This window comes from Pholis gunnellus, assembly GCF_910591455.1.
Source record: "Pholis gunnellus genome assembly, chromosome: 4".
Classification (NCBI taxonomy): Eukaryota; Metazoa; Chordata; class Actinopteri; order Perciformes; family Pholidae; genus Pholis; species Pholis gunnellus.
Window position 1 is genome coordinate 24544537 of NC_136530.1, and position 18622 is coordinate 24563158.

At 41.2% G+C, this 18622-nt stretch overlaps 1 protein-coding gene across 1 annotated transcript in view; it reads left to right on the plus strand.

Annotated features, from left to right (window-relative positions):
• Window positions 1–18622, plus strand: part of lpp (LIM domain containing preferred translocation partner in lipoma) — a 141789-nt gene that overhangs the window by 52072 nt on the left and 71095 nt on the right. Inside the window, exons 4-5 of the mRNA XM_079157984.1 lie at window positions 1564–1757; window positions 15926–16029. Coding sequence (XP_079014110.1) covers window positions 1568–1757; window positions 15926–16029 — 294 coding nt within the window. The 5' untranslated portion in view covers window positions 1564–1567. The remainder of the gene's footprint in view (window positions 1–1563; window positions 1758–15925; window positions 16030–18622) is intronic.

The window sequence follows — 18622 nt, forward strand, 5'->3', positions numbered from 1 at the left end:
CACAGCGCGTATCACCTCGTTTTTTTTTTATTTTGCGGAATAACATTACCAGCTGCTTTGATAATCTGACTCAATAGTTGACACACAGGAAGTACTGTAGACGTTAATCATGCACACACATCACCGTGGAGACGCTGGCCAGCCACCTCCAACGTTATGCACGAACCCTCAGGGGCACTGAGACCAATGTGAGGCGTTTGACACAGTGTGGGTCCTACTAAGGGCTGGACCATTTTCATTGTGATTATTTTGACTGATATTGCGATATGATTTGCGATAGCAGAGGGAACAATTGCATCATTTTTTACATCACTATTCTCATTTTCATTGAAAACTATATTCAAATGGTGTTATTTCTCTACAGATCTGTACCAAACAAAGATGTTTTCTTAAGTCTGTAGAATATGATGTGTAGGCCAGGACCCTGCCGCATGACTATTTCATTTAAAAAGGTAGTTTAACACACAATTTGCCATTAACAAATGTTCAAAAAATTGCTGTTGGCCATATTCAGGTGGTTAACTCCGGGTCTGCAAAGTGAAGCCAATGCAGTATATATATTATATTTAATATTTTACTCTGTTATTTTTGTTTCTTTACCTGTATCTATAAATGCTGCTGTAAACAAAAAATGTCCCCTTGCAGGATTAATAAAGTATCTATCTATCTAGCTAGAACCTGCACGTTCAAATAGCCTGTAAGGGGCTATTATCATATATCGCCATATTACGATTTTGATCAAGTTATTTCAATAATTGTGTAGTCTGACTGAGATTGAGTCTGAACAATGAGTATGATGACCAAATGATATACTGGACTGCTTTTGTCCACATGGACCGACAAAATGAAAGTTCCTTGTAGTAACTTTAAGTTGGACACGGCGTGTTTCAGGCCTCAGTCTGCTTCTCCACGCCACACCTTTAGGTCATGTGACGTGTCTTCCTACCAGAGAAGGGCAGACGTGTTTATAGCTGTTTGGAGTGGCTGCACCACAAGCTAGGAATCTAAAGCCTCTTCCTGGATCTATCTGACTGCTTTTTCTCGAAAAGTGGAAGTAAAGGAGACCTCAAGACAAAAGTTGAAGCCATGCCTCGTTTTGGGCAGTTACAGAAATTGTCGATAGCATCACATGACCTAGATGGTCTGAAGCGCATATAGCAAACATGAATTTAGTGTATGATTTTAATCAATATTATAATCTTTAGGATATTGTAGTCAAAGTTGAATCTATTACTGTTCCAAGGACTGCTGCAGTTTGACTTAAGAGAGCCTTTTTGACTTTAGTCCAGGCCTCTTCCTGTCCCTTCCTTAGAGAGATCACTGGTGCTCCTGTCCTTCACAGATTATCATTTCTGCTGATGATTCCAGCTGGCACTACCTCCTGATTAAAACGTCTATAAGATAAATGTTGTTAAAGTTTAACTATTGTGATCCATAGTTACGTTTCCTCACTTCTGTGGTTTTCAGAGAGTCTCCGTCACCTGCGTGGACCGACCTCATGTCGTCCTCGTGTTCACAGGCCAGAGCTTCAGTCTTTTAACAACTCCTGTCTTTCCTCATCAGAACCATGTGGAACCAGGTGAACAGCAACGACCAGACGGGCCAAGTGGCCGCTAGGATGGAGACCACTTTGGGCAACGCGAGCATCTCCATCTCCCAGCAGCAGGCACCCAAGAAATTTGCGCCCGTGGTCGCACCCAAGCCCAAGTTCAACCCTTACAAACATGCGGGAGAGCCCACCTTCTCTGACAGCGCAGGTAACCACACAGGAGAGAAACCAGCGGTTCGCTCATGTCACGCAATTTACAATGAAACCTTTAGACGCCATCTGAAACAAGAAACACGTCAAGAACATTTCTTCTTTCCCTCGCTGGCGGGAGTTTATCTTTGTGTCACATCACTGTTATAAGACTTTGCTCACATCAGACACATCTCATGTTGCCCTCTGCCATTTGTAGTGTCAGTCCGCATTCATGTTCATGTTCCACTTCAGCTTAAATGATTTATTTTCCTCAAGAATGAACTCTGCAGGTTCCCTCAGGAACAAGTGAGCTTGAGTAGCAATGTCACTGTATTGATTGTGGGTACAGCCGCAACTTTTAATGTCTAACTGTTTCACTTTAAAACAGCTACTGAGCTGTGGTTCTCTTACAAAACACTATTATTAAAGAAGAGATTAATATGATAGTCATTACACATCATTTATACATAACAGTGGTACACATAACAGTGGTACACATCACAGTGGTACACATATCAGTGGTACAAATAACAGTGGTACACAACAGTGGTACACATATCAGTGGTACAAATAACAGTGGTACACATAACAGTGGTACACATAACAGTGGTACACATCACAGTGGTACACATAACAGTGGTACACATCACAGTGGTACACATAACAGTGGTACACATAACAGTGGTACACATCACAGTGGTACACATAACAGTGGTACACATCACAGTGGTACACATAACAGTGGTACACATATCAGTGGTACAAATAACAGTGGTACACATCACAGTGGTACACAACAGTGTTACACATCACAGTGGTACACATAACAGTGGTACACATCACAGTGGTACACATAACAGTGGTACACATCACAGTGGTACACATCAGAGTGGTACACATCACAGTGGTACAAATAACAGTGGTACACAACAGTGGTACACATAACAGTGGTACACATAACAGTGGTACACATCACAGTGGTACACATAACAGTGGTACACATCACAGTGGTACACATCAGAGTGGTACACATCACAGTGGTACACATCACAGTGGTACACATCACAGTGGTACACATCACAGTGGTATACACCATCTGAAAGCTAGGTACCTGAAGATTAGTTTGAGATGCAGCTCAGCTGTGTGCGACAAGTTGTTCCAGTTATGAATCAGAAATCAGAAATAACTCATTCATTAATTAGTTTAAATAAATCGTGAAAGTGTAGAAGGCCAAGAACTTTATGATGGATGTGATGGCCATTCCCATGCTCTGTTATGTCTCATAAGTTGTTGCAGCAATTCTTTCCGTTGATACCATTTGTTGCATACACAAATTTGATGCTGAATAGTATCTGTCAAAAATTCCACATTAAGACACCAAGACTTTGAGGAACACCACGGAAAGGTCTGCACTGTGGTTTGATATTAAACACTTTTGGAGATTTCTGCAAGAATTGCATTCTTTATGGCAGTTGGACGGTGAGTGCTCCTGTTCTGAAAACTGCTCAGAAGCCCCCGTATTATCAATAGACTTAGAAAAGTTTTTATTATAAGTGTCAGGAGGCTGTGAGTGTCTTCGAGGTCCCAACAAGTTGTTCTATACAGGGACGTCAAGTTTAAAAAATGGTCTCACTACTACAACTGCAAGTAACATCATCAAACATGAATACTATGGCGCTCATTAGATTCACATGAGTCCCAGCTTTCCAGTCATACCCAATTTATGCAATTCCAAGACTGATTAGGAAGCCCAGTATGCAGAAATATTCAAATACACAATTTTAAGAATAGGCAAAGATAACACGTTTATACTGCTTGCAAAAAAGCTGCATGTTCTTTGCCCCTGACGGCATGGAATTATCATAAAAAGGGCATGTCTGTAAAAGGGAACACTCATGGGTACCCATAGAACCCATTTTCCTCTAGATATCTTGAGATGAGAGGTCAAGGGACCCCTTTGAATACTGCATAGCCAGTTTTCCCTCGCCAAAATTTAGCCCGACTTGGCATTATTCAGCCAGCATGACCAGCCAGCACGACATTGTACCAGTGGATTCATCAGGCCGACTAGTTTCATTTGATAACAGTATCTTCCCTTTACCTTTAAGACTCAGTGTGCTGGTCTTTGCTGTCAAAGTATGGATGGACCACATGACTCTGATATCCCTACAATACTTAGTCAGTGACCTGTAATCGCTCTCCTCTTAGCCTCCGTATCAGGCAGAGCCTTAAGGCCTTGCAATAAATGCACATTTTGCGATGGAGGTTTTTTCTTCATGCACACACTCACATATTTGCATTGTGACAGAGGCCTTGTTGCATGTCTAATTTCCAATAAACATACAGTGTAAGAACTGCGGTTTGCAGTCATGTGTGAGTCCAGGAAGCCTTGCAAAATCTATTTTTTTTTTAGGCCCCTTGGGAGCTGATGGTTTGTTTGAATAAAAGGGTTTGAATACTGCAAAGTATTATTCAATAAACTGAGTTTCAGTGTAACTTATTTAATTGGTCTTTGTTCCATTGCAGCAGGGTTACGCTCTAGAATTATTAAGATTCACATCTCAGAGATTATTCAAGATAAAGTAGAGTTAAGTTGAGCAAAGACAGGCTGTGCTCTGCAGAGCACAACTCTGTCTGTTTTGCATGAGACAGAAATGACTCCACGCAGCGCCACAACTGCCGTCATAATCACCTTTGATTAGTAATATATGTTGAGAGAGAGGCTCATATTGTGAGATGTGATATCTAGTTTCCTTTAAAAAAAGACGTGAGGACGTGAAGTAAGTAAAGAAGTGAAATGTGAGCGATTCTTAGCTTTACAGGGCTCCAAAATCTGTCATCCTGATAAAGGTCATTTCATATTTAGACAACAATATATATCACGATGTAGCATGTTTTCTGCTCAGTAAAAGGTCTATGAAATAACCTCATGGTAAAGCCTATTTTTGTATACTGCTGTAAACAGATCCAAGTGAAATTATAGAGAAAAAGATGAATATATATTTTCATATATACACAGTTTTTGAATCTCATTAAACGAGTGCTAATGTAAAGTGTGATGTAAAAACAGAACCGAAATATTGAAATAATATTCACTCAACATATATTAAGTTAGACGGGGGTAATGGTTTATCACGATATCTTCATATAGGATTTTAGAAAGATGATAAATGATCATATTGAAATGTTGCCCAGCTCTACATGGTCCTATTTTATTTGTTCAACCAAAGAAACACAATAATAGGATGAGTTATACAAAATATCATTTCTGTTTTTCATTTTCCAATGAATACTGTCTGTTAATCATCATCGAGTGCACAGTGCAAGTTTTCAGTGAGCCAGATGTTATAAAGTCAGTGTAAAACGTGACACTTCCAAGGTTTCATCCAGCCACACATGTCCCGCCTCCCCATCTGGTCGATGTGTTGTAATGTGAATATTATCTAAACCTTTAACCTCAAACCCCCCGAGAGCCCCAGAACCGGGGAAACGGTTATGAAATTCAGCGAGCAGTGAGCACACTGTCGGGCTGAAAACACTGCAGTCTGTGGGGGTTTGTGGTTTGAGTGGTGGACCTGTCTGGTACTCCAGATGTTAGTTTTGTAAGAAATGTTCTTAGACGGCTCCCGTTTGGGCTCAAAACACATAACATCATGCCAACCTGTTCATTTAGTAAATTTGGTCTTTGGTGTCCATAGTTCGGCTTGGCCTACAATGAAAGTATATATATATATATATATATATATATATATATATATATATATATATATATATATATATGGAGCCCTAGAGGATTAATGATTGAGACGAACAAACCTCTTTTATTATGTATTTAATTAAACAGTATTTCTGTGACATTACCTCCATTTCTAATGGACCCGGATCTTTGACAACATGGCTGAGCTCAGAGAGCACACAAACCGGCCTTCAAGTTCCAAATGAAATTATACATTTTAACCAGTGAAAGTTGTAATATTATTGTTATTAATTCATTATTTCTTTCTTCAACAAAATATCGTCCTCTGGGGAAAAATCTGTAGCGTTTGATTTCTTCTTCGTCCCTCCGAACAGATTCCGCGGCTCCGGAGGAAACTGCCTCGGCCGCTGAGTCAGCATCTGACGAGGTCGGCGTAGGCGCACCCTCACAACGTGTTCGGCCATTTTAAAACAAAAGGTGTGCTTTGAAACCCGTGCGTCAGATGCGTCAAGTGTTTATCATACTCTGGCAATGTTCACAGCTTTTTTAGATTTTTTTTAAATGAATAAAATATACATATGTAACTCCCCGTTTCCATCGTTAAAACCTTATAATTCCAAAATGTAATTTGACCGCAAAGCATTTAATCTAGACACTGACTTATTTCCCACAATGAATCATTGAGTGGGGTTAAGAGGATTAATGAAGCAATATAAAGAGGGCGGGGCTGCCTTGCAAAATAATTAATTGTTGTAATGTAAATGTTGTACTTGTGTGGATTCAGTCACACCAGAGTTGCACTCACATCTCATAACCTCAGTGAGAGGTTATTATTCTATTATTGTCTTCTGTTATCTCCAACCCGGTTCACATTGACTGTGACAGTAATTACATCAACTGGGCATTGCTCTGAATTCTGTCTTCATTATACAGATTGAGTTGAGGTTGACTATAGAAAGGGGACAATATGGAGGAAGCACTAATTAATATATGTTTTAAAATCTGTTGCCAGGAATTAAATGACATTATCTTTTTTTGCAGATATCTAACATTGACAGCGTGTTGTAGTGAAAATTCAAGTGGTAAAGTGTTCTGCCTTTTGGGCCACAGCATTATTTTTCATTAAAACATTAACATTTTATAATGACACTGGTGATTAGTTGTTGTCAGCATTTTGAACACGCAAATATGCAAAGCCATCTGCAGACATCTCTACTTGTCAAAGGATAAGACGTCTTTACGGGAAAAGATTATCTGGGTCTCTCTCTCTCTCTCTGTTTATTTATTTTCTTTTATATCAAATGTGGGGAGCGTCTGATGTAAAAATTGAGGATTAGCATAAAAATTAGGGACAAGTCAATTTGGCACGGCGCCTCGCTGTCCCTTTGTGTAGCGGGGGCCGGTGTCGGGCTGGAATGAGCCGTCTGAGGCCGTGTTTGTTGTGTGGACAAAAGAAGCAGACGGGGCGGTGAGCGGTTAGTGAGGTCGGCCCTCCGATTTTTTTTGGATTTTTTTTTTTTATATAGGTTGAACTTGTTCTGATTAAAGCCCTCCCAGCAGGAGCAAGTGAACGACACATATGTCTCAGACAGTGACCCTTCACTCAAAACTCCTTACAACAGATTTTAGGGTTTAAGTTGATCTCAGACGGTACATGAGCTGCAGGAAGGTCAGTCGTGATTGCTTTTTCGCACAGAGAAGTCGGCGCTCCGGCTTCTTCTTATGCACATTCTTTGCTGCAGCGTTTGAACTTTTTCTGTTTTAAGTTTTAGGAAAAAGTACACTGATGTTGGTTTGTGCGATGATGATCAGGAGCAGCTCTGCAGCCCTCTGTAGGAGAGGTGGACAAAATATCATGAACAATTGTACGAGGTAATGCAATCCAGTGCAGTACCGCAGCTTTGGGCATAGTTCAAACAAAGGCTGCGTGTTATTGGCAGATGGAGGAGATAACAGGAGCACCTGTGCATTGTGCTCTTTACTTGCCTTGCTTGGAATCTTTTGTAACAAAGAGACCTTTTTTTATTTTTTTTAAACTGGTGAAATTGATATCTGCTACACATTACTGCTTATAAAAGGTTAAATCCATAGACGGTAAGTATAGCTAAAAACAACCGAACTCACAACAAGACATTTCTAGGCGACCAAAATGGTACAAGTAACTTTCATGAACTAAAAACAAACTGGTACTACTACAAATCTATGACAAACTTTCTTGACAAAATGATCTTTTAAATTGCCAAACATCACGTGTTAATTCGTGGCACAAAACAGGATGAAACCAAACATATTTATTTTCAAGAGCAGGTCCCATGGGGGACCATAGATACTGCTCTAGTATCGGTGTACCGCGCCACAGTGCTGGGTAAAATGTTTTGCACACGTTCCGTTGGATTCGTGTGCAGCTGTTTTCATAGATCAACACGTCGGTGACGAGTTGGAGACTTCTCCGCTTCAGTGTTTTCTCCCCATGAGAGCAGAGGGTTGAACGTGATGTCGAGGACAGAGGTGGTGTCCATGAAAGCAACTGGAGAGTCACTTTCTCTTTTCCTTTTTGGGTTTTCGATTGCCCTTTAAATGTACATGACATTCTAATCGATGTATTGAGAAATCTCTCAAGCCGCTGCCTTGCACCGGTTTTATTTTCACTAAACAGTTTTTCTCTGTCGCCACGGGAACGAAGCATCACCAGCCGCTTCCTTCAGAATGTATTTATGTTGTAAAAAGACTGAAATCCATAACTTAACAACTCAAAATCTGATTTCCTCCAAAACAACTTGAATGAACACTGAAGGCTTTTTGTGACACCAACGTGGTGTTTTGCCTCATGATGTCCGCTGTTGATTATGAAGCTTGATTAAGTTTTTGTGAAAGTTGAAAAACATCCGAGAAGTGTTGCTTTTTGATCAAACTTCACGCTGAAGTTACCAGAAACCCGCTAATTGTTTGCTCAGAGCAGTTCAAAAGTGTCAAACATGTGCATAAGCTGTTTTTATTTCTCCCTGCTTCACTGGCCAGAGGCAAACTGACTACCGGTTGTTATGTCAGAGTCCCTCATGGGTGTCGCCATGAGAATTTACAGGAAATCCACCAATGAGTGTGTCGGTGTCCCCACAGAGCCCACCGGCTCACGCTCTGAGGCGACACAAAGGCCACTTTTATCTAAGTAGAACACACACCGTAACTTGTGTTTAGTCTGCAGTGTGCCGTAAAGTTAGTCTTTGAATCTTTGCTTCAAAATTGAAGTTTTTTTGTTTTTTTTACAGTGTGGAACCTTGCGTCTGTTTTATTACCTCTGTTGTTAGGTAATGCAGCCAGAATGAGACGTTTCGCTTCTCTAAATCTTTACTCCATATGAAGGGTTGCAGCATTGTGAAAATATTTGTCTTCATATCCTGTCTGTCCTTTCAAAGTGTTTCAAAGTGTCGTCTACATGTCAAAGGAAGTTTGAATGCTGAGTAAGATTTCCAAAAGTCATTTGCTCACTGGAGAAAGTGGTGTTGACTGCGTGAACCGCTCTGGTATACATATTACATATTTTGAAATAAATTATATAAATATACATACACGGGGTGTGTTGAGGCCCGATACTGATATTGATATTTGATAATTAAAAAATACAATAATTACAAAAAAATAAAAATATATATATATAGCCAATCAATATTTTTTTCATAAACAAAAGGCACAAATGAATGAGAAAGCTAACAATGACTCAGCAGGTGTTGATTTAGATTGACCGAAAAGTACCGTCCGGTGGGAATCGGTGAATGTTGGCAAGCTAAGCTAAGCTAACTAGCATCCACTTTCTCAGTGAGAGCTAGCTAGCATAGCTTGCGAGCTCCACCTTTTAATGTGGACGATCAACTGAACAGTACAATGGGTCCTTCCAAATGTTCTGACGGACAGACGTCTTAAACCGCCAACACGTCGTGCTCTCTAGTAGGTAGCTGACAGCACGTCACCTAGCAACGCTGACTCTCCAATGTCAGTCAGCAGCTGCCATGGTAACCGTCCATGCTTGAATTGGACAGACGCTGTTTCCACAAATATGTCTCCAACAGTTTTTCTCTTCTTGAGAAATGGAGAAAGATATGTGCAATATATACAATATCAGAATTGAAATTATTTCGCAAAAAGTCAGGAACTCAAATTTAATTAAATTTGAAGTTTTAGAAGTTTGACCAAAATGTAAACTGAGCAGGACATTTTACAGTTGAAAAACATGAATAATAATATATTATAACGATTGAATAATGGTGTCACAGATTCTAAGTAACAAAAACATTTTTGCGCTGACATTTCTTGTCACCATGGTAATATATGTGACCCAACCAACCGATTTTTATTGGCTTCTCTCTTCTCTACTTTATTCATTAAATACTTAGTACTAAATCACATTACTGCATTAACAGGTTCTTCCTCCATTCTTGAGCTATTTGTTATTTGCCACGGTTAACAAGCCTAATGACTGGAGTTCTCCATCCAAGAGATCACCTCATAAATGAAATGAAGCATCCATTAGATGGTAATTAAGTTTGAATATCACCGTGATATTTACTCCCGGGATATCCTCTCAGGTTTCATTTCATCAGCTCATAAAGCCATGAGATATGAGTTAAAGTTAACCCACTCATAGAGCTACTGTAGGTTTACAGTAGATGCTCAGCTTGGAAAGGTTTCGTGTCATGAAACTGAGTTTACGCTGTCGTGACATTTGACCGGCTTCTCTCCCTCTCCCGTTTGTTTCAAAGAAATGACAGAAACAGCTCACCCTCTCTGTCTCTGATGAATCACGCTGTCGCTCATCGGCGAACCTTCCTCTCATCACGTTTTGAGGCACTAATTGTACAGCCCGTTGGATGTTTTTGAGCTTTAAGATGGGGGAGAGAGAAAAAAAAAGGCCAGCTCTCAAACGGTTCACCTATCGTCTGCATTTGTTTCTTCGCTTTCATACAGAGACATAATCCGTCTATTGTTCCTCATCTGAATTTCTCCTCCCGTGGGAATTCTCCTCAGAGCAGCAGAAGCCAATTTGGGTCTGCCTCTTTACACTTAAAAACAAGTATATCTCCAAAGAGCTCCAATCCCTCCCATCCCTCTCTAAACCCAATGAAGTCATAAATCACTCCTCTATGCGTATCATGCTAATTAAGAGCAGGGCTCAGCTGCTCTTCTCCAGCGGAAGCTGGAATAAAACGGCTCCGTAATTACGTCAAAACAATGCACGCTCAACCTCCGCCGCAGCACATTTGGAAGATAAAGCATGCGAACCGACACCCCGGACTTAAAACACTTTGTCTGCAGGGGATTAAAGATTTCTTTTGCTACTGGATAAAGTAAAAGCCACTTCTGTGATTTTATTTTATTTTGAAAACCGATTAGGGTTTTATGTGAATATCAATGTAATCAAGTACTGTGGAAGTTTTTTTTTTTAACATTTCAGACACCAGCGACTCAAGCTTTCGGCAATGACTCAAGTTCGGATCGTGGGAGATAATTTCTGTTCAAAAAACAAAAGAAACTTTACAGCGACGGGACAAAAAGTCACTTCTCCCCTGCGCCTTCTCTTACAAACACTTTCCTCCACCCAAACACCGGATGCGTTCTGTGAAAGTCGGTCGTGCTGGGCTTTGTCCTAAGTCGTTAAAGACCAGATGGCCGGCGCTTATACACGTGTAGCTCTGATAATATTGTACATATGTAAATATATAAACATATGCTCAACCTCCAGCCCCCTACAGAATACGCTAATCCTCAACAAAGAGCAGTACCACTATTCTCGAGTGGTATTTCTCTTTTGCAACAAACTCCATCGTGTCAAAGCGTTTCCTCATAGACGCTGCCCTCAAAGTTGGCCGCCATTAGTCATACGCTGCACTGGAAGTGTTTATAAATGTGTCACTTGCTTGAGAGACAAAGTTTAATATTCTTCTCGGTGTCACAGCTGGATCCATCGCCCACCCTTTCATCTGGATCCCCGATAACCAATTACACCTCTTACGTCCTCTCCAATAACTTTAATCGCTGATTAGGATTCCTTGTTCACAATGAAGCTACTTAAAAGCAATTGCTCAATAAAGACAGGGGGAAGTTGTCCCATTAAGTCTGTCTTCCCCGCTGCTTCAGTCATTAGCGCTCGCTCTGGAGCTTCCAACTCCCGATTGTCACAAATGGAGCCGGCTTCATTCACGGCACAGAGGCCCGCTCGCTCACGCCGCTTTCAGGCGTAACACGACGCCGCGAAGCACCACGCGGCCCTTCAGAAACGGAAAGTGCTCGACGGTTCAAACCCGTGTTGATTTCAGATCCATTAGAAACAGCGGAAGTATCGGGTGAGGCAGACGGACGGGATGACGTTTCAGTGGACGACAGCAGAGAGCCGGGGTTGTGTTCAGGCCTGTGGCTCTGTCTGGGTTGGTTGTGTGTATTTGGTGGGAAGCCAGTGAGGGTTCTCGCAGTGACTCATACCGGTTGGTTTGAAACAGACGTGTTGTTTTCATTCTTTTGTTTGTGTGCATCTATTCTGCATCCGTTTCACCCTAACATATGAATAAAGGTCATCTTTTTCAGTTCCTGCAGAAGAGAAAGAGAAGTAGGAAGATGACATCTGAAAAGTGTTTGTTTTGCAAATTGTATTTTTGTTGTAGTTAAAAATACAAGTGTTTTCAGTAAGTAGAGTATTTCAAACAACCCCCATGTTTTGGAAAGTTGTGGTTATTGTTTAGCTTCAATGTGGATCCAGATCAAACCCTGAGTTTCTCTCCTCTTGCCTCACATTCGTTATCTCACTTTTTTTTTTTTGGACCCGTTTGTCAGTCTCTCTTTTTTTATTACCAAAAACATCAATCAAAGACGTGTGAGTGAAGACAAAAGCATGTCATTAATAATTAAAGGCACTCTGTGGACCTTTTGACCACTAGTAGTGCTAATGAGTACTAGCGCGCGGTAGCTCGGAGAGAAGCTCTGCAATGTGAAGTGCATTTTGATAAATGTTGTTTGTTTGTTTGTTTGCAAGAAAACTCCACAGGGCAACTTTAAGTTGCAGCTTTAATTGCTTTTTGGGTGTGATGAGTGTTCAGCCACAGCGATTTACCTTTGTACACATCAGTGTGAGCTGGTGTGTTCACAGGGAGGGTCTCAACCGCTCTCTGCCATTTGAGTTCCAACAGCGCTGAAGCACTTATAATTATTATTTAAATGTACAGATATAAAGACCTTCTGGCCAGCAGTGATGTATTTTCAAAGTCGGATAGTTCCTTTTTATAGAAGAACGTTACATTATTGAAATGAGCTTTAATAACATTACATGCCACACTCCAGATTTAAAGGCTAAACAAACCCAATGTAACTATGAGATATAGCCATGAAACTCGCCTTGATTACTTACGTTGAGACATTTTTTTCGTATGACAATTTTTCTGAAATTGTATGCAAACGGTGCATTATATCATTAAATATATGCTAGTTTGCCTGAACTTACAGTCACAAAATGAGCATTGGATAAAGCCAGGTTCACATTTCTTGTTTAATGTTGTTGACCTATTAGAGTCAAAGGTTTATGTCGAGGAGATTTGGGATATATCGTTGTATCACTCCATAACAATTAGAGCATTTTGTCAACAGCCATAAAAAAAGACAATTTTTAGCCAAATGTTTAGGAATGAAATATTCTATAAACCAGGTTATGAAATGACACATGAACAAACCCTTCAGTAGAAAGACCTTCAGGATATAGATAGGAGTGAAACGGCGAGGTTTAGTGTACGCATTTAAAAGAAGAAAAGAATTGGATATCACCATGAAACTTCTTTCTGATTACTTACATTAAGACGATTCTTTTGGGATTTCCAAGTTTTCTGAAATGTTATGTGTAAATATGCAAATAAGGCCTCACGTGTGTCTTGGATGTTTTTCGTTCCACTAGTCTGAAAGAAGACATCTATAAAAATCTCTAGATTGACGCGTGCATTGAAAGCGACGTTCCTGCCTGTAGGCTCTCATCTCTTCTATTAAAGGACCATTTCTATGCTGGAACTCCTGTTCCATCCAAGTCTCGCTTTCCACTGTTCCACTGTTCAGAACTCTTAAGACCTTTTCAATAAAACATGCTTCTCTGTAACATTTACAACCCTCGCGTTTCCTGAAATGAGAAATCCAAAACATCTCCGATGTTCTGGAGGGAAACGTACATGAAAGTTAATGTTTTAATTCTCCGTAAGCCACGAGTTACAAGTGACTTATATGTTCTGGCAGAGAGGATCTGTGCCGGAGCGAGGTGGGGAGGGAGGACGGGGGCAGAGAACTTGTTGTCGAGCGGCATATTTTATTTCCTCTCCCGTGGGTTTAGAGGAGCTGTTACACTCTGGAGTTTTAGCGGAGGCCACAAGGTTATTATATAAACAATTCACACGGAGGCCCTCGAGCACCCGGAGGGAATGTTTTAATGCAATGCTCACAATTTCTGAAATGCTGTAATGCTCAAGACGCAGACATGTGTCCAATTTTAACCATGCAGCGTTATCGCTCTGTCTTCCTTTTTTTTCTTTTTCTTCTTCTTCTTCTTCTTCTTCTTTGGGCTGTTTTGTCAAGGCAACTAAAAAAAAAAAAACCCACGCTTAATTAATTTGGTCAGCTGCCTTGGATAAACTACATTGATGACATCAATTAGATTCTAATGAAAACAGATAAAAGCCGTGGAAAGCAAATGGAATTTCTGAACAGGACTCATCAAAGTCTTAGCGTTGGAACAAATTCCCATTACGTCTCATAAAAGCCTTTAATTTGCAAAGCTCATGTCTGGTTTGGTACTTAGAAGTACATGGTCAAATGATTCAGTCGTGAGTCCTGCGCCAAAGAGGAGCCAAATCACAATTTAATTTGGCACGTAACTCCTTATCCGGTCCTAAACATGTGGTTGGATGCAATCCTTGGATTAGCGTGGACTTTAGAACTACACATTTGGCTCGTTTCCACCTGCTCTGGCAGAACAAACACCTAGTCCAACCCGTCTGTAACACAGCATGTACATTTCCAATCTGCGGGACAAGAAACACACGCTCGCCCCAGATTAGTACTTCTTAGTCAACCAAAATGCTGCAATTATGTGTGTCAGTCCGTTGACATGGGATGACGAGGCTCCGTTTCTCCGTCTCTTTTGCCACCTGTCTCTCTTTTGGCATAACTGCAGAGCCTCTTTCGAATGTCTTGGATTTTATAGTTCAAGAGAAATTATGATGAATAATCCTAATTTCTCAGAATATTGTACAGATGGATTCAAGAAATGGTGCATCTTTCAGACAACTCGAGGATAAATACGGACGTCTTTATTTACTGAGTTTTAAATCTCTATCTCGGAGTCCCTTAAATTCTCAGGTCATAATAATCAATCCGATCATGAGTGTTTCTATTATGCACAGAGAGCGATACTGACGTGAGCCTTTTAAAAGTTGTTTGCTTGTCTTGCAGACAGACCTGACAAAGCATGAATTGAGACTTTTGACAAATCTGCTTTATCATGTAGTTATCTGGGCATCCCTTTGATCCATTTATTGCAGTTAAATTACTGCAAAATCTGTTTATTTTGGTTCGCCTCAAGAAGCGCCCGGAAGCGGAAGGCATCCATGCCATTAGGAGCTGAGCAGGTTGTGTACAGTGGAGCTTTTTATCTGAAAGCAGTCGCTGATGAGAGCGGTGAGAGCGAAACAAAAAGAGCAAAGTTGTGAACCGTGAAAACCAAAACAAAGAGCTGAAAGAGGCTACAAGAGGAACTGCAGGTTCATCACTATGAGCGAACACCGTCATATTACGCAGCCATTTCATCAATTATTAATACAAGAAAATGTTGAATACAGCAGCTTTAATCTGATGCATTACGTTGTGAAATCCAAGCATTTGTGACTGTGGCCGACATCCTACAAGCACATCTGTAAAAGACACTTGAACTTTACCCACTCACAGCCGTGTTCTTTATTTGTTGTAGCTTCCACAAATACAAAAAGCTGCTCAGTGTATCACACAGTTCCACATGACATTACACACACATTTCAGCTTCATGTGCCCGGGTCTTTGAATGGCTGGACGCACACAGGGAAGTGTGCCGCACATGCAGGAGCTCAAGCAGATCCATTCACAGATGTGTGCACAATAAGCTCCGTTTATCTCACTGTGTAATATAGTGTTGGCCATGCAGAGCATCATGTGAGCTGTTCACATCAAAGTTCATACGACTCATTATCCACAGATTTGTACACTTTTTTTGAAAACTTTTTTGTGTGTTTTCTGCACCCGCCACACTGGTTATTGAGAATATAAATAAGTTAATTGTGTGTTAATTCAGTGGCGCAACGTCTGCTCTTTTAGAATTGTGACGGTTTGAAATGTAGGAAAAAAGGGGAAGTATTTAATACGCTGTTTTTGTTCCTCTTGGTGTGTGTGTGTGTGTGTGTGTGTGTGTCCGTGTGTCTCTGCGTGTGTGTCCATCCCAGCGGACTACCCTCCTCCTCCGCCACCTGCCGAAGAGTCAACCGGTTTCTCACCACCCCCTGGTTCCTTCCCGTCTCCTCCACCGATGAACTCCTGTGATTATCAGGTGAGGGGGGGAGGGGGGGGGGGTGTGTGTGTGTTATTGCATTCAATTTCATCTCGGTTGTCAGGAACTCTCGAAGACTCGTCACGGAAAGCAAAAAGACGGCCCCCGAGCTCTGCACTCAGTTCAGCAAAAAAAACAACTACTGCCTGTCCATTTGAGCAGCAGCCAACTGCAGAGACGTCCAGCTCCAGATGCTGCCTGGAGCCAGCCGCCCCGACTGAAGGACCCACACACACACAAGCCGGCTTTCTGCAGTGCAGGAAGCATAGAAGGCTGACACCTATTGGTGGAGCCTGGTTATAAAACCCACAGGCGTTTGTTCCCTCCCCGGGGGGATATCTGGCCCCTGTGATCTGACCGACACTCTCAGCACTTGACCCATGCTGCGAAAACCCTCCAAGTGCTTCACATTCCTGCGTTCAGCCCCCCCTCCCCCCTCAAGCCCCCTCAAGCCCCCTCTTTTTTTGGATCCGACCATGTTTCTTATCCTAAACGAATGCTTCCTGTGTAGAGACAGAGTGGATTTAAATAAGTTATGCAAATTCAACTGCTCTTCCCACACAAACTGTATACATACCTGTAGACTGGGGATTAGCGCTGTGTGTCTTCATGCGGTGTTGTGGCTTCAATGTAAAATATGCAATTATTTTAAAAGGTGCAGCCCAACGAACAGTTACACTTCTGAATTCCCTGCTTTCACTCAACACATTTAGGATCGGCTGAGCAGTTAGAAATGAAACAAGCCATCAACAAAATTGTACATATTAGAAATCTGTGCCAAATTTGACTCCAAAAATCCTTTTTCTGCCATTTGAATATTTTATGAAGCCACAGATCATTTTTAGTAAAAAAAAAATCTAAATCAATGACATTTATACTAAAGCCCTGCCAGCGTCACTTCTCTAATACCAGATGTGTTACCTGAACTCACATGTGTATACCGAACTGTGGGATCTGACATACATACTACACATCCTCTCTTCAGTGTAATCACAGTCAGAGCTCTTAAAGTTTAACATTGTGCTGTTCCGGTATTATAACAACAGAATTCAGCTTCTGGCCCGTGATGCATTTAAAGAGGTCCGTCTGATAGCTGTCTCTTAATAGCAACTATCAGTATTTCATATTCAACCTGCTCACCGCTGTCAGATCCTTTAGAAGGAAAAGAAATGGGACTTTAGTGCATGTTTTATTGCACTGCATCTCCTAGGAATTCAAACAGCTTTTAAAGTACTGTCCATGTTTACTTGGATTACTTCCAGGTACAGTACAGGTGCAGTAAAAGTGCACCTAATGATCTTTCATGTGAATAATTTGTTTCAGGTTTAACAACAGTCAGGTGCTCATATGTTCACTGACACAGGTCTAACTTGCTGTTCACTCATCATTCCAACACCCGTTTCAATGTAAATGCTGGGCGACAACATCCACACCTGGTGCGCAAATATCTTCAAAGGTTTACCTTCAGCCGTCCGAGATAGTCAAATCTCGTGAATACCTTCCAAAGTTGCTCTATTTTAGCACAAACTTCTACTTCCATTTGATTTCCCACCACTCTGCTGTCGCTCAGCACCACAATGATCCGGGGAACCACAAAGAGTGAGTCGTATACTAACACCATGTGTGAAGATATCCATCAGACCGCTGAAGCCTCGCATTAGCTTCAGCGGAACTTTGGAATTCATTTTTTGCACAAAACGAGGGAGGATTTTGTCTCATGTCACTCACGTTGGAAGCAGAGAAGAAGAAGCAAAACAAAAGTCATGTCTTTAGATGTAAATAATCAATTAAAAAAGTTATTGGATGATGAAATCGAGGCTGTTTTTCTGAAAAGTTTACATTTTTGTGTCCACAGCCCAGCTGCTATAGTGATGAAGTAGACATGATAATAAGAGATAATCGGGCACTGCAGCTTAGTGTCTTTCCCTTTTTACCACTGCTGTATCTGCCATCTCCCTCTGAACAGCACCGACGGTAGACGTAAAAAGAAATGAAGTGCTTAATTAGTTTTAAAAGTGCTTTAGTGTTTTTCCATCTCTGACTTTTCTTCTCCTGTCACATTGGCTGGCCATGCAACTGAATTCCTTAATACGCCACTGGTATCTTAATTACGTGCCCTGTAGCCAGAGCAGAAGTCTTTTTAACTGCAGAGAAAAAAAGGGGGATAGATATCAATCAAAATGTCTTTGTATCTTCTTCTGCGTGCCCCGGCAGACAAATCTCACACACTGAAGGAATACGTTTAAATGGTATTTCCTCAGAAGAAAGGAGACAAGAGGTCTGGATTGTGACGAGCTGATGCCGAATCCTTCAGCAGGAAGAGAGGAAGACAGAAGCAGCTAGTTCTCATCGCGGCTGTTGTCCTCACTATGAAGCCCTGCACGGCCAATTCCAACACATCACAAAGACCGCAATGTTTCCTTTCATCCCCCTCGTTATTCCCTGTTAAATAAGTTCCTTTTCTTTTCTTCTTCTTTTGTTGATTTGAGACAAGCCATTAGTGTTTTGCTTTGTTTACCCCCCCCCCCCCCCCCCCCCCCCCCCCCCCCCCCCCCTGCTCATGATAGCCTTAGATGTTTTTTAAGCAGCAACA